General features: G+C 39.1%; 2 protein-coding genes and 4 non-coding genes across 7 annotated transcripts; 1 reads left to right on the top strand and 5 right to left on the bottom strand.

Moving 5' to 3' along the window:
- Window positions 1-6,019: 6,019 nt before the first annotated feature.
- On the bottom strand, window positions 6,020-11,583 carry tmem275a (transmembrane protein 275a). Its single transcript, XM_032566530.1, has 2 exons — window positions 11,057-11,583; window positions 6,020-9,506 (listed from the first exon to the last, which is right to left on the bottom strand). The coding sequence occupies exon 2, from the start codon at window positions 9,467-9,469 to the stop codon at window positions 8,858-8,860; it is 612 nt and encodes a 203-aa protein (XP_032422421.1). The 5' UTR covers window positions 9,470-9,506; window positions 11,057-11,583; the 3' UTR covers window positions 6,020-8,857.
- A 2,661-nt stretch (window positions 11,584-14,244) lies between these two features.
- kncn (kinocilin) lies at window positions 14,245-19,099 on the bottom strand. Of its 2 annotated transcripts, none has more exons than XM_032564943.1 (5): window positions 18,695-19,099; window positions 16,568-16,636; window positions 16,401-16,466; window positions 15,532-15,625; window positions 14,245-14,461 (listed from the first exon to the last, which is right to left on the bottom strand). In XM_032564943.1, the coding sequence occupies exons 1-5, from the start codon at window positions 18,840-18,842 to the stop codon at window positions 14,386-14,388; spliced, it is 453 nt and encodes a 150-aa protein (XP_032420834.1). In that variant the 5' UTR covers window positions 18,843-19,099; the 3' UTR covers window positions 14,245-14,385. The 2 variants fall into 2 exon arrangements, with proteins under 2 accessions (XP_032420834.1, XP_032420833.1); XM_032564942.1 differs by having other exon boundaries at window positions 14,245-14,531; window positions 18,695-19,094.
- A 988-nt stretch (window positions 19,100-20,087) lies between these two features.
- On the bottom strand, window positions 20,088-20,159 carry trnag-ucc (transfer RNA glycine (anticodon UCC)). Its single transcript has one exon. It is a non-coding gene; the product is annotated as a tRNA-Gly (tRNA).
- A 758-nt stretch (window positions 20,160-20,917) lies between these two features.
- On the bottom strand, window positions 20,918-20,991 carry trnai-aau (transfer RNA isoleucine (anticodon AAU)). Its single transcript has one exon. It is a non-coding gene; the product is annotated as a tRNA-Ile (tRNA).
- Window positions 20,992-21,578: 587 nt separating this feature from the next.
- Window positions 21,579-21,650, top strand: trnaw-cca (transfer RNA tryptophan (anticodon CCA)). The gene has a single exon. It is a non-coding gene; the product is annotated as a tRNA-Trp (tRNA).
- Window positions 21,651-22,054: 404 nt separating this feature from the next.
- On the bottom strand, window positions 22,055-22,126 carry trnap-agg (transfer RNA proline (anticodon AGG)). Its single transcript has one exon. It is a non-coding gene; the product is annotated as a tRNA-Pro (tRNA).
- Between the last annotated feature and the right edge of the window lie 1,236 nt (window positions 22,127-23,362).

Raw genomic sequence — 23,362 nt, 5'->3', positions numbered from 1 at the left:
AATTGCTATTCTTGATTTACAGGTCTGTCTTTGTTCGTCAACTATGGTCCGGAGGTCTGAACATCTTGGATAGGATGAGGAGCCCTACGGATGCAGGGTCAGATTAAACTATTCCAAAGAGGCAGTTGAGGTGGTTCAGACATCCGATCAGAATGTCTCATGGATGGATGGATGGATGGATGGATGGATGGAACAAAACAAGCAAAAAAGAACTGGAAAAATACAAAAGGACACTCTTAACAGAAGATTGCTTCCTTTGTGCCTCATGTGATGTCACCAGAGGCATGTGTTCTTGTGGTAGTTTGATGTTTTTAAGGAAACAACAAACGCATAAAGCACTGACCATGTTGTTCTGCAGATTATACTTTATCTTTTGATTGACTTTTGCAATCAAAACTCTACTTACCTGCTTTAAAATCTAAATATCTGTCTGTTTCTGTGAAGTCCCAATACAAGAAAATAGTTAAATAAAAAAGAACTACATCTCTGTATTTTCTTACATCAGTGCAATTACATCGGGGACATTAAAAATCAACATTTCAAGTGTAAATTATTTCTCCTATATTAGAAAAGATACAGCTGTGCTGTATTTTTTGTCCCAGACAGACTTGCTGCTGGTTCTGTTATCATATGTTCTGTCTTATGTCAACAGAGCATAAATTCTAAAAGATTACTTTGGAGGGGAACAGTGCTCATGTGATCACAACGAGCCAGTTAAACATGGCCCTCGATGTTGACATTGACAAACGTGCCAAGAAAGGATCCAAACAAGACACTGTTCCTAGAAAAACGTGCTGGATTAAAAAAAGAGAAAATATTTGAGAGCACATGTTGCCTTATTTGTTTGCTTTGAATTTAACATTCACTCTCTGGTTAGCTTTCAGGTTGGTTAGGGGAAGTAAACGCACTGACCTCAAGTTTTTGTTGTGGGTGTTTCAATGTGACCACGAGGAACAATCACACAGCAATGAGGGGGAGGAATTGTGACGACAATACCGAGGCTGTCCCCTGCTGGCCCCAGGGCCACATAAAGATCTGATTATTCCCCCACCTCACCCCTCTTTGCTCGTTGGCTGGTCTTGCAATCAGACAGGGGACTCAGTATTTCCCTTCCTGTGCTGAGCATTGGGGACTCTCCTGCGGTCTCTGCAGCCAGTGCACAGCACTTTAAGCAGAGCTGTTGTTTGCAAGAGCCACTGTGGGAAAGTCATTAAAGTGTAAAGCATCCCTCTTTTATTTGTTTGCAAAGGACTCCTGGAAGAGGTTTCCCCTAAAGGCGGTGGATGGTAATGAGTGCTGACACTTACTGGGCCACCCCTGCGGGGCCATGTGTGACGATAGCCGCTGCCATGGCAAACGGATTCTCCGATAGAAAAACCAGCTTGTTGAACACACAGTGAGAATGGCTTCCTCTCTTCAACAGGTGGCCAGTGTCTCTACCACCAGCTCCAAACTAAACTGGCCTCTTGTTCCTGCAGGAAAAGTGCTCACTGTTAGTGGTGCCATGTTATTGTCTGTGAAACAAAACACCTGACACATAAGGGCTTAGACATTTATTTAAATATGGTCATTTGACTCCCACTGATCATATGGTACATATTAAGCAATGCACCTGACAGTGCACAAGTAAGCAGAAAGGGACCTTTCCCTCAAAGAAGGGTGTCCCGGCAGACCAGTTATCAAAGCATTAGAAAACCACAAAAGCAGACGTAAAAGCATTACGAGTGGTTTTCTGGGCTCCACCTAGAGGGCTGCCTTTATTGCAGGAGCACAAGTCCAGTTCATGCATATAAAACAATTAGAGGTGAATCAGTCTCCAGGTTATAAGTGATGCAGAGGGGACAAGCAGCATGCACAGAAAAAGCTGACATCAGATGGATGTTGATTTCCCGAGTGTGACAGCCTTCCTGAAATGTGGAGCAGGGAAACCAGTCTGAAGCGGTCTGCTGTGCAGGAGTGTTTTTTTTTTTTTTCAATTCGATGTCCCTGTATTTCTTTGAACAAGCAGGGGCCTCTGCTGGAACTGAGTGGTACAACATGTTGTTTACCAAAACTTTTGTACCATGGGAGATCTCGGTTGCAGAGAGCTAAATTCTCAAACATAATCCCTAAAGCACTTACTCTAACAAGTATCTTATCAGGGGGTAAAGTCTTCTCAGTAGTTAAGATATGTGCATTTTTAGGGGCTACTATGGAGCCAGTCATCACAGTGTGTTATTTTGGTGTGCAGATTTTCGAAATTGACTGTTTGACAAGTCATCACCTTTAAATATTTGTTCACCAATGTTCTATTCTGAGTATGCGCATTGATTTGCTAAGATAAACAGAGGGTCACATGCATGAGAATAAACTTCGCAGAATCACTCAAAGACAGCATGCAGCAAAGAGAAACAGTCTGCACCCTTGTATGCACAGAGGTCGAGTGTAACTGAAACATCCAGAAGCAAAGTCAATTGACCTAATAGCTGCATGTCAGAAAGAAAAATTGATCGGAAGGCTCTATATTGATGTTTTCCCATGAAGCTGAATGGTTGACACATGATGTCCTTTCTGTGCATTACCAGCCCCCTTTCAGAGGGCCCACGTATAGATTGGTAAATAAAAAAGATAGGTTATGCAACTGCCAAGCCACTTGAATATGTTGCCATTTAGCAAGTGTTAATAGTGGAATTAGGAATGGAAAGGGATCCATTGTTAGCCCTGGTTAATATGCAAGTCTCTGCTAGAAATACCACAAGAACACTGGTTGGTTTTGATTAAAGTCAGCAGGACTTTTTCTCTTTCACTTTTTCAGGTCTGTGAAAAACTTAATTCTACTCAGGCATGGGAGAGGAGAGTTTGTGGACACTGGCTAAAAGAGCCCTGCACTGGCAAGTCCAGTCTGTACGTGGCACACAGAGTTAACCAAAACAATCCCAGTACCCCTTAGAATTAAGCCAGCGTTGTCTGTTTTCTGATCAAATCAGGTGTCCAAAGGTAGATGGAAAGCATTGTCAAGTAAACACATCCCCTGCAGGGCTGCAGGAATGCAATACAACCTGAACACATGCTTACTCACTTATTCATTGTACACTCTTTAATATCATTGCTGACCTGGAGAATATGTGTGCAATGAAGTGTATTGAAACCCATGGTAAATGCAGCTAATTGATGGCCTTGTTCAGTTCAGTCTGAGCCCAGCGAGCCACCCTATCCCATACATGCTCCCTCTGCTTCCACCCAGTTTCTCTTTAGAAGCGGACTGAACTGGGTTGGAGTTATATAACAAGTGTCTGTTCTCATAGATCCTCAGCAGCTCGTCTTCCCCTAATCTTTTCGGCTTGATTGCACCCTGCAGCCCCCTTCCCTTCTTCTGCCGACTCATTCCATTCAGTGTTCCCGCGCACAGGCACATCAGCACAGGAGCACATGAACGGAGCATCTGAATCCGCCATGCTCCGGTTTGGAGCAGATTTTGACGCACAAGTGCAGGTGTCAGTGTTTGTGTGTCTTTTTAGCATCGGTGTGGGACAATGGTGAAGAGGACTTGCGGTGGATGCATTTGAGAGTAGGTATCTGGGATTCCATACATAATGTGTGCAGGTTTTTTGGCACACACTGTTTGAATCACTATTAAAGCCTAACATTTGTGTGAATGAGTAGAGACACTTATGTGGACGTACGCATGGCAATGTGGAGGGTCATGACACTCAGATATTTTGGCTAAAACTAGAAACATTTCTATATCGCATCGATATATGGATATAACATGCAGATAAAATTGTGTCAGCAGTTAATTTGCCTGATGACAGGTCTTAACGCCTTTCAAACTGTACAGCTTTTAGTGTTGATAGAAAATTAACATATTTTTAATTTGCTTTGTAAAAGTTTTCTTATCAATTGAACTTTTTTCATATTTTGCCACATTACATGTAAAGACTTAAGTATACTTAAGTCTTTGGAGTTTTATATGACAGATTAACACAAAGCACTGCATGCATGTGTGGAAAATATATCTACAAACAGGGAGGAATCATTGGAGGGAATCGAAAGGATGACATAAAGAGGACCGTGTTTGTCTTTAAAGAAAAATTGAATATTTGGGTTCATTTGAGTCCATGTCAAGTCCAAATTGTCAAGATTCTCCATTGCTGAGTGTAGAATGGTAAATGGGCTATAACACTTTATCAAGTCCGGAGGACCCCAAAGCGCTTCACACTACATTTAGTTATTTAGTCATTCACCCATTCACGCACACATTCACAAGCTGTCTCCACCTGGCTCTCTGACCATCACCAGGCAAGGTGGGTCATGTGTTTTGCCCAAGAACACAACACACAGGCAGATAGAGCTAGAATCAAACCAGCAACCCATCGATCATTTGCACCATCATGTTGCTGCAAATGACATAATCGGACCATTGACCACAGCTACTGCGTGCTCACTTCCTGCCCATGCTCCCAGGTTCACACTATTACTCACACTCACAATAATGAGGAACACACTGCTAATGGAGACCCACTGATCTTAAGGGCCTTACGATCATCTATATCCACATCTGTGTGGAACCATGGAATATCCACCTTTTTTGTGTTTTAAAATATTTCTTTAGTTTTGCATAGTCTGTTTATGCTGTGGCTCTAGTCTAATTCATTTAAAATAATGTGTGTTATGTCACCATTGCAACGTGTGGAAAAGTTCAGCATGTGTCACCACTTTGGCAAGGTACGGCATGTTTTTTTAATTCACTGACCAGCTCCTCCCAGCATAGAGAACATTGCTGTGGTACAAAAAATAAACAACAACAAAAAAAAGCTGCATCTGGTGAAACCATTTTAATTACCTATCCTGTACCGTCATGCAGGTGTGCCAAATAAGTTCTTCAGAATTTGCAAATTACAACCGCTAATAAGGAAGTCTGCACTTCCAATAAAATAAAACCCCCTTGTTGTCCCTTGAAGGAATATTTTGACAATTTGCCAGAGTATGACTGGCACTACTTCCCTGCTTGTAAAACGAGTTTTAAAGCAGTCTGAGGGCAGGGTGCCCTGGAGTGCTAAAGTCTGACATCCACCTGTCCTTTATTTTGTGAAAAGTAAGCTAAACAACATCTGTTAACCATGGCACAACTCCCTGATCTTTGCCCACCAAAACCATAAACATAAAAATGCTCCACTTAGCGCTGTAGGGAGTAAACTCTCCAGCATCAAGATGCCTAAATCTTCATTGTGTTTTACAATTTGTTCATTCGAGTCTGAGAGGTAGAGGATATAGGACAGTGTTTGGCAAGAGTCCCACAGGACATGTCTATTGGATCTGGGCCTTGCAATGAAACATAAAAGCAGATTAGAGCAGGAAGTGGGTGGATTGATGACTTTCCAAAAAATAAATATTTTCCTGACACAGCATAGTCAAAGAAAATCCCAATAAATGAAGTGGACACATGACACTATCTGCGTCTTGGCTGAGTTTCCTTCCTGGCTCCTGCGGTCACAGACAAGCCTCAACCCACCATCTGCTTCCTGACACTACTGTGACCACATTTTGGACAAGAAACCCAAATAAACTTAATTTGTGTTAAGATTACAACATACTATTTTAAATCAATTGTTCTCACTTCTTGTGTATGGATTTACAGTGCCTCACCAGGATATTCATACCCCTTGAACTTTTGCTTTTGGGCATGTCACAACCTCATATTAAAACATCTTTTATTGGTTTTGGACAACTGTCAAGTGGAGTGCTAAGGATACAGTGTTCACTATATTTTATGAAAACAAATTTGAAAGTGTGCAGTGCAATTGTATCCGTGCCCCCCAAAGTCAATTTATAGAATCACCTTTCGCTGCACTTACAGTTGCAAATCTTGTGGGTTACGTCTCTACCAGCTGTGCACATCCAGAGACTGAAATATTTGCCTGTTCTTTGCAAAATAACTCAAGTTCAGTCAGACTGGATGACCAGACTCTGAGGTCAGTGATTACCTAGCTGTCAAAAGGTCTCTAATTTGATTTAGGACAAAAAGAACTTGTACCATATGTGTGCCACAATTGTGAGATTTTTATTAGATCAAGAAAAAACAAAAAAATTCATCTTTTTATTTAACTTTGTAAATATGTGCTGTCTTGTTTGGATTTCTCCCTTTTTAAATAATATGCCATAGAGTAAATGTAAAAAGAGTATGAGAAAAATTGCAACACAGTCCTTAGAGGACGAAATAGGGGGGGGGGGAAATTAAGCATGAGAAAAGCTCTCCTAGTCATTTTAACTCGGACGCCAGGAAATTCTCTGCCTTCATCATTTCATGTGGAAACAAGAGATTTATCTTCAGAACCATCTGAGGGCAGGGAACTAGTTAATTCCAGGTGAAGCTGTACTGTCATGTTTTAAATTGTACGCATCGTGTAAATACCTCTGTAATAATAAAACACTTGTAAGAAAAAAAATTGGCTCAAAGATATTTTCATTCAATCACAATATGTCCTCCAGCACAGATTCAGACAGCGTTAATTTCCAGTAAGCACTTGTTCTGATTTGCTGGTATTTCTCTGCAGGTTGGAAAATGCAGCCAAGTTACGCAACGTTTGTTGCAACTCAAAGATGTGACATCTTACTGCCCTCTGGTGGCAGTATTTTGTCCTCCCGTTTAAACACTCCAGAAAAGCCAGATGGAGCTCATGTTGCACTCTTTGCTCAAGGCCATCTTGATTTAATGTGTTTATAGAGGAGACAAGATTTCTTGTTTTTCGCACCACATTTTCAGCCAGCCTGCCTTGGCTTTTAGCACCAGAAAGTTCAAACAGCGCTAAATCATTAAGATAAGGAATTAATTTGCCATAGAATTGATTAGGAAAAGTTGACAAGTTATCGAGATCAACTTTCATTTTACAGCTCATGTAAAGCTTGTTGCAAAACCTTTGGAGATGCTGTTAAAACACAGAACAAATACCGCCATGTCAAATGAGATTTCCAAGTAACTCATTTTGTGATACAATTCAACTAATGATGAATGAAGAAATGTAGTGGAATACATGAAAACATGAAAGTAGGGTGAATATTTAACTAAGAGACAATAATCGCAAACAGACAGTCAAGAAAAGCCTTCGCTGGGTTTAGTGAAAGAAAATGAAGCAAATAATCTAAGATTTGAATAAATTTGGTAAGCAGATTCAGACCATTCCACGTTTTGAACATAATTTATGGAAAAAAAATGTGATTAGATCTCTTTTTATTTGTGGATTCATACACACATAAAAAGCAACAACATACTAGTTGCTATTACTAACAACTAGTATGAATTTTATGTCAACCAGGTCAATTTTGTAATATATTTCTTGAGATGTATTGTAATTGTTTTCTCCACTGTAAAAGAAAAAGTGCAGTTAGACCTCATTTCACATGAAAAGTAGAGCAGTCTCAATGAGTTTTCAGTGAAACATCACACATGTATACCTTGAATTTTACTGAAAGAGCTCTTTTGTTTATTTCTTTTATGCAATTCACATTTGGAATAGTTATTTTAAATTATAAACCTCACAAAAATAGTTTCGTCCTTTACAGTTTTTTTTCAGCAGGTTCTTATGCTACACAAAATAAAACCACAGACAAATCACCGACAATTCACGAGAATATTTGCATCTTCAAGTCTTTTGTTTTTCCAGAGCATGCGCAAAAAAACACAGGCTCAGTGCTCTAACTTGGTATGACACTGATCTTTATCAGGGGAAAAAAAGTCATTTTGAGAGACAATGTTACAGTCGTTTATGATCTAGTTGGCTTTCATGGTGTGTACACTGTCGCTACTTCAAATACACATCTTAAAGGAAACATTTAGGCCATTGGCATGCACCACAAAAAAATCTTCTGAGTCCAGAGCAACATAGAGGCTTTCTCGGGAAACTGCAGTTTGCACATTTTAATTAGCCCTCATTGAATTGATCCTGAAATTTTCATCTAAGGCAACTTTCCTTTCAAAGGAGATCAGTTGTTTAACGTCTCCTGTGATCACACAGACTTATGGCTGATAAGAAGATATCACAGTGATTGGGAGCAGATGTAATCTCACCTTTTATACTCTAATAAACCTGGTTTTGCAATGTCGTAAATACGGTGAAGTGAACTTCATGTGTTCACACAAGTCTAAATCGAGCCCCACGATAAGTTTAAACAGATAAACGTTATCACAAGGTTTGGATAATGAAGAGAAACACAGTATTCCCAGTGTTAACTATAGTGATGACAAAAGCTACAAGAATTATGCTTCCAAAGATTTGACAATATGCACCGTTTAACACTGAGTTAATATACTGCAAATATACTTGCTAAAGGTCTTGTGGTTAGAAATTAGTCTCTGTTCGGAAAATGTTGCTTTGAGTCCCCTTTGACCTATAAAATCGTATGTCCCTAAAATAAGTTCAGCAATTCAGCAAATGCCAGATTTTGCCCATGTCAAGAACAGCTTCTGACCTTTCACATGTAATTTCAGGTTAAAAATGTAATCCAAGGTGTCTCTCAAACCTTCTGAAATCTCCGCCGATGGTCGAGGTCAGCAGTCACCACAGGTGCAGAGAAAAAAATGTGTTCCTCTTCATTTCTGCATTGAAATTGTCCATAATGCCCTGGATTTAAGCAAATTTATAAGGGAACAGCACAAAAGAGGTAGGAATTTGGAATTCCAAAAGCTTCAATTCACAAGTACGCTGATGTGTGTTCAACATTGCATGCTAACGACATGTTGCACAGAAAGAGAAATCAAAACCACACTCTTCACAAATTTATATCGCATTACGTAAACAAGAGGACACAGTCCCAGCAACCAAACTCAGAAGCGTATGTACACAACTAGAGCTCTGGATTTTATAAAGGTGTTTCTGCTTTGCTAGGTGACCACTTCTTCTCGTGGCAAGTTGAGCCTCACCTCCCCGCCCGCTGCTGCAGAAGCTGAGTACGTTGCCGTGGCAGAAGTGCAGGAGGGGCCATTGGTCTCCATGGTGAAGAGCTTGCAAGGTCCCTGTAGGGTCACACCAGGGGCCTCTCGTTCCGGGCTGGAGGCTCTGGATGATCCAACAGAGGATGTGGGGCTCAGCTGCACAGCTGTGGTGTCCTGCAGCGTGTGCTCGCTGGTCTCTATTTCAAACGCCGCACCACCGGCCAGCCCGCCGTGTCCCATCAATCCCGCCCCCCTGCTGCCCACCTGAGAGCCTCGAGAGCTGCTCGGGGGAGGGAGACGGCTGCACACGCAGCAGGCGCCAAAGAAGGAGAAGGCCACCAACAGCAGGACGGGTCCAATTATGATCGGAGGGTTGGCAGAAGGCACCAGTGTGCTGAAGGCGAATGCTCCCACCAGGGTGATGTTGAGTCCTGCCAACATGATGCAGAGTCCACAGGCACAGCAGAGCGCCGGAGAGGGAAGGCCATGAGGACGAGACTTCTTCTTCTTGGGCTCCTTTTTAGGCACAGAGGTGCTGTTGCTCCTGTCAGTGATGACCATGTTGTTACGTCCGGGACTTCTTTTGTCTATCTTCTATCTTTATGGGCACAGAATAAAAACATAAATAGACTTCAGCACTGACTATAACACATGTATTCTCTAAGCTCATAATATTTTAATCTAACCACTGCAGTGTCCTTCCTGGGAGTTTATTTTATGCATCACTGAACACTAATCATTCATTGCTGTGTTGCTACAGAGCCCTGCAGAAGTATTCATACACCGTGAACATTTCCACATTATGCCAAGTCACAACCTCACACTTTGGCGTGTTTTACTGTGATTGTATGTGATACACCATTAAAAAGTTGTATGTGATTATACAGTGGAAGGAAAATTATGCAGTATTTTCTTTACAACTAAAAATCTTAAACATATGTCATGCATTTGTATTTTTCCCTCCCGAGTAAATGCTTTGTAGAACCACCTGTTGGTGCTTCTCTGCTTCTCTGAAAGATGCTCTCCTCATTAGATATTCACAGCTTTGAATATCTAAGACCTTTTTATAGCGTGCATTCTAAAAAGGTCACTAGTTTTCTCTAAGAAAACTTTGAAGTATTTGTAACTGTAGTGGAAATAAATTACACACAGATATACATGTATATACTAATTAGGTGACTTCTGAAGGTATTTGATGGCACCATATTTTATTTAGGGGTATACTGGAAAAAGAAGAAAAATACAAAGAAATGTCAGAATGAAAAATGTTGAATTTTCATTCTTCTGTAAAAAATAGAATAAAATAAAAGTTGAGAATCCCTTTTCAGTTTTTTTCCCTCTTCACAATTACTGTACATGTTACATTGATTTAGCCCATCACAAGCTCAGTAAGACATTGAAGTTTTTTTTGTTGTGATGTTCAAGGAGTCTGATCACTTTTGCGAAGTACTGTACTTTATATTTTGAAAACAAAGAGCAGCCATAAACACACATGTAGTAAAAAAAAATATTGTAACTCAAGCGATGCAACAGGAAACAGTGACCACTGTCTACGTACTTCATATCAGTGACTGGCACTTAAACAGTAGTGCTGACATCCAAAGCCTGCATTACATAATCTGAAAGAAAGCCTTATAATGCAATCCTGAAATCACAAACCAATCTCCAAGATGTTCTCAGTAAAAATCTAGTTTTAAATATCAATTCTACAATTTAATTGATGGATTTCAAAGACAAAAAAAATGAACTGAGATAGACAAACAGCAAATGTGTTGAAGTAAATAATAGCATGTAATTGTTAAATTCTTACAAAAAAAAAAAAACGTGCTTTCTTCTCTGCGGCTTAACAACTGAGGATGTCTGACAAGCGTTGACGTCTATTTGCTCTGGATCAGAGAACTTAAATATGATCAGAAGTGTAGCTGCTACTTCAGGCCAGAAAGGCCTTTGGTTCATATTTGCTATCAAATAATGTTCCATTTCAAATTTATTCCAGTTTGCATGTATTCATCATGTTAGAGCTAAGAAGAGTATGCCGTCTTTCATATCTTGCGCAAGAGTAAATTGGATTTTGTCAGAATGTATGTCCCAAGCATTAAGATATGCTGATTCTATGTAAAAAATAAACAAATCTGAATAAATTCTTACCCATTATGTCGACCCAGCAAAGGTGCTTCCATTGTTACTCCATTAGATTTTCACGGTGATCCCCCCTTTCATAGTCGCATGTAATTACTGACACGCTAAAAGGCTGCATCAACAACAAACGGATATTGTGCATCCTGCTGTCGTTGCTCTTTCTTTTCCCCCTTTTCAGCCCCGAGCCGCACAAGTCATGAGAGGAATTCAATCAGTGGCACAGGAAACGTCAGACAAAGCTGTGGGGTGTCTAGTCCGGCAGGAGACAGAAGATAATTTAGGTGAGACGGCGATTCTTTTGAGCTGACTCGCTGCTCCAGATGTGGACCGGGGGAGAGATGCTTGTAGCGCCTGACAGGTCACGTAAATGGCGGATCCACACTGCGTGTCCGAAGCATCTTCCTATCTGACAGGGCAAAGGATTCATGTTTTCTTAATTCATATCTGCTGAGTGCCGCGCAGAGCTTATGCCCTCCTCTGTGGACCGCTGGATGCGATGAGCTGGTCTCCACGTCAGCGATCCAGCCATCAGTGGGTCGTTGTATGGCAAGCTGGTTACCACATAATTTAAAAAAACAACAACTATATAATATACCTTTCTTGTCAAACCCAATGTTTAAGAATCTAGAATGTCTTTGTTGTTGTCATTAGTTAATATTTATGCTTGCATCAAAGTTCATTCACTTCGACAATGAAGAACTTAAATTTTCACCTCTTCATAGTGACAGACATTAAAATGGCAATGGCAAATTTGTAAGCTGATTGTTCAGGATTTTTGAAGACTTTCCGTGAAAAGCTTTTACCATGAAATACTTTTTTTTTCACCCATATTTAAGTTAGTAGCTCTTCCAAAAAATTCAAGACTGGGCTAGACGTCTACAATCTCAAAACACCAGTAAAGTCAAGAAATCCTATTAAGTTTTGTGAGTGTGATTTTATGCAGTGCAAAGATATTGTCATGTGTGCAATCGTTAATTAGGTGCCACCCAATGATTATTTACATGGAAATGGAGACTGGAGTCTTTGCACCACCAGTGACCTTCCTGTGTGAAACAAGTACTAAAAACAAAACAAACGTCTCAGGTTTGAGTAGCTATCAAATGAAAAAGCAAAGCACTACAGCAATCAATAAAATAATGATTATTTAAACCACTCTAATTGTATGTTTTGTGACTATTACCCAGCTTTACTTTTTTTTAACCTTTTACTGGAGGTCTAAAATATTTGTTGTTTGCCTGTTTGCATGCTTATGCTGATGTGGAAATTTGATCTCTAAATATATAAAATATGTGTTTTTATTTTACATCTCCAAAATTAAACCCACCAGTAACAGTGGGATTATGCTTATCTGAAATAGTGTTGCTTATAAACTGTTACTTTCTTAAGCTCAGTTGCAAAATGTTTAGCTTAAGACCAAACAATGTTTTTTTTGAGCTGACAGTCTAAACATAAATGGGAAAATTGACATTCTTTGTCAAAGACTTGAAGTATCTAAAATGTACAAAAGAAAGAGTACATCTTTGAGTATTTCAACTTTTTGAAAAGCTGAAATACATAAGTTTTTAGCAAATAAATATTAAAAAAGATTTTAGAAGCTTCTGTTTCTTTGACAGGTAAGTTCCAGAGACCTATCAGTTCATAGATCCCGTTTACAGAAAGAATGATATAATTAATAGTATGTGAATAACATGAACAATCACAAGCCTTCATTTCAATATCCATTTAATGAAACCTGGCAGTGATTTAAAGAGTCATAAGACATTCTCTTAAAGCACTATGTGATTTTTGGAATCAGATATCTTTTTATACAACAGAAATCTACTTTGGAACTTGAATAAGTATTTAGATTCAGGCTGTGAGACCCACTAATCTGGTTTTATACAAAATAAAGAAAAGGTTTATTTAAAACAAATACATTTTAAATAAATAAATAACAAATAAATGATGTCTTCTTATGGGCTTTAAACAGAATCTAATTTTAAAAACTCCCGAACTATCCCGAGGATTATTAAATCATAGATGACTTTCCGTACCCCACTCAGCGTGAAGTGGGGCTGAATGAAGATGAAGACTGTTGAAGCCTGTTCTTGTCAGCTTGCCTTTATTCTATGTGCATCCAATATGCTTGATTTAGATCTCGCACATGAAATTTAAATCTCTTTGTAGATTTTCTTGAAAGGGGAATGTGATTAAATGAGCAATAAAACAGCTGCTGCCGCTCAAAGACCAGCTTCCACAGAAATGGAGGAGGACAGCTAGGTGAGATGTTTTCCTATGGATTTTTAGATGACTTTTAAAACAAATTTAAATTTGAAAAGTATTTATTGCAAGAGCATCAGTACAGAATAACTTCAATCAGAGGTTAATTACTTGAAGAATCCCAATGATCATCAAGAGATGCGTGATATGAATGTCATACACAGAAAAAAGATTGAACATAATGTTAAGTTAAATTAAATTGATTAATAAGCCAATCTACACCAGAACACATTAAACTAATTCAATTTTCATATAAACCTAAAGGTATGTTTTTAGTCCAGACAATCTCAAATTACTGAAAGTAAAATAACAATAAAAAGAAAAAAAAAAGATACTTTAACCTGATTAAATGCTTTGTACTTAAAGGGTTCTGTTTTGGTGTATTTTAGTAATCACCATACAATACTACACTAACATGCTTGTCAATTGATTGAACAAAGCCCTGAATACTGTAATGTTCTTCACTATGCGCATTCATGGTTGCCCTCGGTGACGCAGAAGGATTGTATGGTGAGGCATTCTTGTTTGAAGTCTGACAATAAAGCTGCTGGCAGCCATTAAGGCACTGCTGAATCCTCAGGTACCTGTTGGTTAAGCCTTATCAGCACGACTCTGCATCATTCATCCTCACAGCACGCTACGTTTTATTGTGAGACTGCAGCCTTCCTACCATCACCACCTTCCAAGCAGCAGCTGTTCTCCCTGCGCCGTCCTGAATATGTTCATTATGTCGCACGGTGGGGAGCAGGTCACCGTGTGAACGTAATACATGTCACTGTTTGTGACAACACACGTATTTGCTTTGCCTTTATGAGGAGCTAACCTTCAATTTAATTCTACTCTTAACATCACGCAAGCCCCTCCAAATGAGCTTCATCTCCATCACAGGTTTCAAAATTTAACTTTAACAAATCTAAAAAATATATGTATATATTGGATTTAGTTTTTGTAGGTTTATTAGACCACATAATTTATATAAAAAGAGGGAACAGTAATCTGCAGTTGAGCTTTAACAACAGTTGTACAAAGAATACTGCTGCCGGGGAGAGTTGTTGGTGGAGTCATGTGACACGATGACATCACGGAAGGTCTTGAGCAGTGGGTGACTGTTTCATTTTCCGTCTCGATAAGACATCTGGCATGTCTGAAGAAGTCCTGCAACAGACCAATGCATGAGTCATGGTGGCAATGAAGGCTATGTGGTGGGTGTCAGTGTGTGACAGAACTGAAAAAGAGAAAAAGAGAGAAAAAAAAAGACACATAAAGAAAAACAAATCAGAAGAAGATTGGGTTGGATGAATCTGTTCTACACATGTTCATTACTTTTCAGTGGACTTGTTGATATTCAGAGAACTGTAAAATGATTGAGCATTGGTCTATGGCACCTATGTGTTTCACTCAGTCAGGTTTTATTTTATTACAGCTAGTTCAGCTTTTTTATGCTAACATACTAAAGACTAGGGCTCATTATTTATATGTCAACAAGTTGACATAGGAACACATATTTCCTAAATGTAAAACAAACACATTGTTAAGGACATCTATCCAGAGTCTCCTAACAGATACTTATTTCTCAAGGTACTCTTGCCTTACTTTTCACCCCCTAAACACTCATGTCAGTTAATGGGTCCATCAGGACACCGGTGTCCTCATGGCAGTTAAAGGGTTAAAAACATCTTTTGCAACAACCCAATTTTAGTTCTGTCGTATTAATTAAAATTAACAGCATCTAAAGCTTTAAAGAAAGTCTACAGATGTTTGGTCTGTCTATAGGTATTTGCACATGTGTGACGTGCAAAGAACATGTTTCTTTAACAGGCCTCCATACACATTCAACAGCTATTTTATGAGGTACATCTGTCCAAGTGCTTGTTAGCAAAAATAGCAAATCAGCCAGTCGCCTGGAAGCAACTTGCTGCGTTATAACATCCAGATGTTGTGAAGAAAACTTTCTGAAGTTCAAACTGTGCATCAGAAGGAAGAAGAAATGTGATTTTAGTGACTTTGAATGTAGCAGTGACTTTGAATGTAGCATTCAAAGTCTCTGGGATTCTGAACTTTGCTGGGAGAGGATTTCAAAACCTACTGATCTACCGGAGGCAAAACAATTTCTCCGATTTTCTGAGAACCAAGTATTAGAAAGATGTACCTAATAAAGTGGCCAGTACAAGTACATTTACTTTGTATTCAATTCAGTTAATCTTATTTCTATGTTCAGTTTGTACCCCTCCTCTGGATTGGGCTCAGCAGCTGGTCCTCCCTCCACGAAGGTTCCCATTCGACTCTTTGAGCGCTCCAGTTGGAGTTGACTCTGAGTGCCTAACAGGACCACAGGAAAGCAGACAGAACACGATGCAGTAATGAGTTTAGTGTCACATGCCACTACAGCTGAACTGCACCACAGACTATTTTACAGTATATGCACAAATTTTACTGAACATTTTTTACCTTTATAAATACGGTAAAATTCTGGCAACCACAGAATTTTACCATATACATAAATATGGATAAATACTGTATTTATACTGTAAAATTCTGGCAACCACAGCTGCGGGTATTTTACCATAAATTAGAGACGTCTCTTTTTTACAGTGTAAAGCCAGATTTGTGGAGTGCTTATGTTTCCGCTTGATTCTTCTAGTTACGCACTGGATCTCCAGAGCTTCCCCAGAGTTAGCATGGACCTCTTTGCTTCACAACTCTGTTTTTTCACCCCTGGGGCCTATTTGGAACAGCTGCATTTTTGTGAGATTAAATTGAACACAGACTGACTCCAATTAGGGAAATTATGAAGGCAGTGGATTGCACTGGAGTTTATTTAGGAACCTGGAGTAAAACAATGCATGTCACATTTTTCACATTTTAATCATTTATTGTTTTCTGTGTATTTTATATGCATCTCCTATTTTGTGTTTGTCTGTTGCAAAACTTAAAATATATAAACGTTTGTGGTTATTGCCTGGTAAAATGTGAAAAAGTTCTAAATATGTACTTCTTAGCTTTCCAGCGTATTTGCAGATATCAAAATGAATAATAAATGCACATGAACTAAGATCCCGGGAGTTTCAGCTGCCTCCACTCTGTTTCCACTCACCCTCTCGTCTCAGTGTCTCAGCTGGTTGATCAGCATTAGCCACAGTGGGGTGAACTCTGAAGTTTCCTGGCAGGATAAAAAGGTAGAATAATATTTAGATGGAGAAAAACTGTTGTGTGTTTTAATAAGTGAGAAATTCAACCTATGTATGGTTTCAAGAAACTTACCAAAAGATGGCAGGATGTTGTTGATATTCAGCCAAGCTTTTATGAAGGGGTAGATTGAAATGAGCAAGCCTGCAAAGCAGAAAGTGGCAATAATGTTTTTGATGAATGGTCTGAAATTGCTTCATAATTTGCATGTTGTAACTAGTTAATTTACTTGAAGAAGTAACCTAATTGCTTTTGTTGCCTGGGAGATAGAAGAAAGTCTGAAAAATAAGAAGATGGTCTATTTCACTTTGACACAGATGATTGGGAATGTTTCAATCCCCAAAGTGTAAGCTTTCCCAGTATGATCCTTACAACCGATACATCTTGAGATGCTTCTTCTAGTTCAGATCAAAGTGCAAAGTGGCATCTGAAACACAAGGTTTTGGCACCTTTCTGTAGTCCTGCGCTCCCAATCAGCACTTTTATTGATTTTTCTTATCAATCTACAGAGCTCGCATTACAGCCTGCCAGCTCCTGAGGGTGGCTGTGATGCATGTCTGCGCTTAAAATGTCATGAAACTGCAGAAGGAGTGAAAACAATCTGCAGAGAACACTCTGTTCATACTCATTAGTCAGCCTGTGTGTCGGAGGCGGCATCGAGCCACACAAGCCCCAAAAACACATAATTAGGACGTCTGCTGCTCAGTCGCACAAAATTCTGCGAGAGTGAAAGTATCAGTCACGCTGCGGTGCACAGATTTTATTTGTGAATGCAGGTAGCTGCACGTTAGCAAGACAAATCAATTATTAAAAGCTGATCAGCTCCTCAGCGAGAATGAATTTCTCATTAAGAATGCATACACATGCTGATGTTGTCTTCCACAGATCACAAGCGCTGCCCTTTCCTCTTTCTCTCCAGTAAACTAGTCCAGACACACTTTTATCAGAGCAGCTCCTCCTGCTATCAGCTGGTTCTGGTTACAGTCTTGTATCAAATGAACATTGGATGGAAGAAGTCGCTAGTTGCAGACCTTAACATTTTACATTTACATCAATGCATTATGCATATTGGGTGAATTCAGCCAATGTCCTGCCATCGTATATGTAAAGAATCCCCAGGTGTAATTCAATCTTAGAATAGATACAGCTGTTCTGTAAAGGAGAAATGGAGATAGTTCTTGGAGATCATCAGCGAGCAAAAGCATCAAGAAGACCAAAGAACATAGCGGACACATCAGGGATAATATAATGTAAAAGTTTAAAACAAAAGGTTTTGAAACAAAATTGCACCTTTGAACATTTAAAGAAAAAAAAAACCACTATTGGTGAAAGACTCCATAAGAAGGCTTTTATGACTCATGTCAAGTATGTAGAGGAAACATTTTGGTCAGATAAGACACAGGTTTAATTCAAGTCTCTAGTGACTCTGGTCTGCAATTAAAACTTAACATCACTGGTCACCCTGAACAAAACATTCTCATAATAAAACATGGTAGTGGCATAATCATGCTGTGGAGATGTTTGTTGTTGTTTTTTTTAACAGGGAAATGGAAGCTTGTCAGAGTTTCATGGAAGGATGGATGGAGTTAAATACAAAGTAATCCTGGAAGTAGAGGCATCAAAAGATTTGAGACTGAGGTAGAGGTTAACTTTTAAGTGAGATGATTACCATGAACATACGGACAGAGTTTAGATTAAATTAAAAAAAAGACAATTTCATATGTTTCAATGGCTGAAGCCTGGACAGGATTCATCCAGTCAGAGAGAGGTTGGGCTATTTTACAAAGGAAAATGAACAAAAATGCTACATCTTAAATGTGTTAAGCAAGTAAAAAACATATCCTAAAAACTTACAGCTGGAGCAAAAGGTAGTTCTACAAAATCTTTCCCTGAGGAGGCTGAATACAGGAGGAGATACTTTTTAGATTTTTAGCTTTTTAAAGGAAAGCCTATTGTGAGAAACTACAAGGTCTCCTGGGTTCAGTTATTTAGTAGAAACCAGTCATTTTAAAACAAGCAAAGCAATTAATGTCAGAGTGATACAAAGCTTAAAATATTCAGCTAATTATTTTTTTAAAAGTTGTTAGAAACTTCTTTTATCTTGTCTTATTTAGAACTTTATTTTGCAACATCTGCAAAAGATCATCTGAAAAGAAAATAACCAAACCAAAGTATTTCTCATTCAGAGTTACAGACTCTCACCGAGGCCTCCAGCTCCCAGGAAAATTCCTCCTACAGCATCAGCATCACATTCCCTGGACACCCCGATGATGATGCAGCCGGCAACAATGGCAAACAGGGCTGAGCCCACTCGTAGCCCATGGTACTGCCCAATGCTAACAGGGTTCATTCAGCAGGTGGAGGTCCCCCACCTGCCACACTCACCCACACACTCTTTTACAGCCCAGGTAATAACTGGGGAACCAAAAATCTGCCTCAGCTCAGGCTCTGACTTCCACCAACAGCCACTCCCATACTTGTGCATCGCTCTCTCTGAGACAGAAACACTTTCCCTGGTTTAGACTGTCCTCTGTTTCGTACGGGATCTCATGAATCTTTAAAGTGGAGATCTGGTTTCTATTGCAGCTGGAAATTAGAACAGTTGAAAAAGCCCTGACTCGTATGACAGGGAATTTTGCCTTAAATCTGATCACAATCCTCGACCAGAGCATCCGGTATCATGAGCTCCGTTTGTGGAAAAAAAACAGGAAGGGAGGAGCAGGAGGCAGAGAGAAAATGCAACAATTAGTTAGTGAGCCTTTGTGTGACTTCTATGAGTTGCTTGTGAGCTTGAAGGGAATGTGTAATGAAAGGTTCAGAATCCTCTGTGGAGGGACCCGAGGCCATCCACAAAGGCATGCAGTTGCCATAGGAATAGCATATCCATGGCAACACAGGAAAGAGGAGGGTAAGCAGGATTAACACTTGTTGAACAGGGTAACAAATTAACTTACAGCACTCTGTGGAGGAGAAACAACCACACATTTCCTCCGCAGGTCAATTTCCTCCGTCTTCATTCAGATGTCAGGATTCATCATAAATTAATGTGACTAATATGAAAAGTATCCGTGTGTGTAATACTCACACAGGCATCTCATGGCATCTCATTATCATCTCAGCCTTTATCATTTGTAACACTTTAAAAATGAGCTACATGTTTACCTCTTCTGCTTACATGAATTTAGTACACAGTTAACAGACGGTGGAAGTCCTGCAGGACTTAAGAACAGCAAAAATCCTAATTAAGTTTGATTCAAACTTGCTACAAAACAGTGTAGGGATAACATATGTTTTTTTTGTGTGTTTTTTTTTTTGCTTTTTGCTTCAGTCCCAGGCTAAACGCTTGGGATTAATTTGTTTTATGAAATGTTTCCTTTTTCTTACGAAGACTGTGCTTAGATGATAATGAAAACAAATGTTTGGTTTACCTTTTAAAATGTGCTATTACAATTATGGAATACTAAACCCAAGTGTAGTTACAGAAAAAAGTAACTACACTCCTGTAGCTACATGTTCAAATATCCATGAATAATATGTGGAAAACTAATTTGAAACAGCTCACATCAATAGCTTCCTTTTCAGAAACAAAAACATCTGCGTTGGCCGGGAATCGAACCCGGGTCAACTGCTTGGAAGGCAGCTATGCTAACCACTATACCACCAACGCCACGGATTTTCAAGAAGGAACCTGAAGAAATTTAAACAGTATGCACTCTACAGCTGTGCATATGATATTGTCAGTCTGACACATTTTTATTTTCTATTTTCTTCGAGCAGTGTCACTAAGCCACTATGTCTGTAAGTGCTGTTTTCATTCCTTTTTTTCTGTTTTAGCTAGTCGACTGCCTCAATTGTTACACATTGCTGTCTTGTACTTCTAGCGTTAGCTGTGTTAAAACGATTTCCATTGTGGCGGACTAGACTGTTAAGCAAGGGGCGGCCGGAGAGTATGGAGCTAAAACAATCTTATAATTCACAAATGCACGAGATACGCAAATGCACAGGAGATCCAGAAATAGAAGGAGATCCACAAATGCACAGGACGAGATTCACAAATGCACAGGAGGAGATTGCATTTGTGGATCTCCTTCTATTTCTGGATCTCCTGTGCATTTGTGTATCTCTTCCTGTGCATTTGTGGATCTCCTTCTGTGCATTTGTGGATCTCGATATGTGCATTTGTGAATTATGAGACTGGTTTAGGTCCATAGAAGAGTGGGTAAAGATTGAAAATGAATGACCATTGATTATCCACCATCCTGACTGAGCTTAAGCTATTTTGAAGAGAAACATTGGTGGAAATTTTAGTGTCCAAATGTACAAAGCTAACAGAGACAAAACCTCTTGTCAAATTTAGTTAGGTTAAGCTACAACTATTGATTCACACTTTGCATGACAATAACACTTCACTTTAAAAAACATTATTGGCCCGTACGGGGATCGAACCCGCGACCTTGGCGTTATTAGCACCACGCTCTAACCAACTGAGCTAACCGGCCGTAGGTCGTAAACAGCACGCTTGTTTCAAAAACTGAATGACGTACAAATGAGGTTGGTGGACCATGAGGATTACATTTAATGAGCTGGATTGCTTATCTGAAAAGCCCCGAGAGTTTTTTTACAGGAGGCTAATGAACTGCAGTCACAGCAGAAAGCAGTTCATAGTTTAGGCACAGCAAGTAACGCGCTGTTTGGCCGCCTTCGATAACCGTCTCCCCCTTCGATAACCGTCAAAGTGCATTTTTAGTGGCTGAGAGCAACACATCAACGTAAAGAGAAGTCAAAACGGTGGAATCAATCTTGTACTGCAATACACACTACTAATGTAAACATTTCTACAAATCCTAAGGTGCGGTGTAAATGGTTCTCTCCATGGTAGCCAATAAAATAACCGACCCACCAAACTCGTTCTTATACCTCCATTTGGGTCTCAACTGCTTCTAAAAACAAAGTGCTTTAAAAATTCCTAGCTGTCAATGGCTTTTGATGATCTCTCGAACACTGAACCACAGCTCACATGCAATGAAACATTAAATATCTCGTATACCAAGATTTCAGTATTTACTATGCTTCAACTTCGTCGACAGACCTCGTGGCGCAACGGTAGCGCGTCTGACTCCAGATCAGAAGGTTGCGTGTTCAAATCACGTCGGGGTCAATTCTTATTTTAAGGCAAATTGCTTCTCTTAAGTCACCTATAGTTGTTTAAGATTTTATTCATCTTACCTGCAATGCCAGAATCATAGTACAGGGAGCAACACAATAAGCATATAGAAAGTACAATGCTATGTTACACTTAAAAGTTGGTGACAATAAAAATATGTGAAATATAAAATGTTAGGAAAAATGGCAAATGAAGAATTCACAACACGTACTGCTGAAAATCAACAAATAGAAAAAAAAGTTTGCTTTTGTATATTTATGCAAAAACAGGACCACTTACAGGTCGGAACAACAAGACCTGTGTAAAGAGAGCGCTTTTACATTCGTCGGGGACAGTACTAGTCTACTATCAACAACAGTGCAAAAAGAGCGATTTTCAAAAAAGAAAAAAAAAATAGAGGGCTCGTCCGGGATTTGAACCCGGGACCTCTCGCACCCTAAGCGAGAATCATACCCCTAGACCAACGAGCCAAGATGCTGCAATTATTCGCGGTATCACAACACAACTTTTGGAAAGGGAATGCATTGGGTTATGTGTTTTTTGTGACTGCTAGCTGTTAGAATACTTTATCAGAAAGACGTGATACGTCGGTCTGTTATGGTCTCTATTTCACCATTCGGTTGTAACAGTCCGTGAAAGGGAAGACGTAGATAATTAAGTTTAATCAAATCTAAGTTCATAGAAAACAAAGAAAGCTACAGGTAAGAAACTCTCCTCACAGATAATTAGAAAAACTCTTTAAAGTAGCTTACAACATTAAACAAAACGTGTTGAATTAGCAAGAAAATCGGAAAATTATAACTCTCGGCTGTGATAACTTGTGAAACACGTGACTTGTTTTGCTTGGAGCTTCACTTTATACTATCAGAAAACAGAAAGCAAATTCACGTACCAAAATACGTGCTGCTTTTACTCCATAAAGTAACCCTGTAATGAGATCCAACTGTCCAGCTGCTGCCGCCTCACCCGGGCCTGCTAACACCTGTCTTACACAATTTGCATTAACAGCAGGGGCTCTGCTGTGCTGGTATAACCTGTAAGGTGAGTTACACGTCCAGAGAGCCCTATTTCACAAGCTATCACATGGGTTGTAAACTAATAATAAACTATAAGAAAGTGAAGCTACCAGGAAATAATCAGCTTTAGTTTTTATTATAGAAGCACTAATAACACTACTCGGTGTACTCAAAGATTGCTTATGCAATTCTGCTTCTGATCAGACATTACTCTGTTGTATTTCTTATTTTGAATAGCAATTTTATATGTTTAATTTAGAAAACCATGTTTGTACTTTGTATTTCTTGTGCTTAAACTTTCATCGAACATAGCATTTTTTTCCACATTGTGGGGAATTTATTGTTAATATTTTTTATGCATTTTTGTTTGGCTTGTATGTATTTTTAGAAATTAAAAAAATCAATCAAAAAAGATAAATAGATAAACTGATCTGTTATGGGAGAGGAAAAACTGGGGAAACACAATTGTGGTGAGTTAACACTAAAAAACAAACACACAAACAAAACTTAGCAACACACTAAAATACTATGAATCAAACCAAAACTAGAAATATGAAGATGAACATGTTTTAGATTAAATGTAAAATACTTGTATACAGAACAATAAAATTGGTAGGAATGTAAATCTAACAGCCAGTTAAAAATTTTGTTTTTCTTCTTCTTCTTCTTCTTCTTATTATTATTATTATT

This window comes from Xiphophorus hellerii, chromosome 6 (assembly GCF_003331165.1).
Source record: "Xiphophorus hellerii strain 12219 chromosome 6, Xiphophorus_hellerii-4.1, whole genome shotgun sequence".
Lineage (NCBI taxonomy): Eukaryota > Metazoa > Chordata > Actinopteri > Cyprinodontiformes > Poeciliidae > Xiphophorus > Xiphophorus hellerii.
Note: the sequence above shows the minus strand (reverse complement) of the source record. Positions and strands in the feature narration are given on the sequence as shown.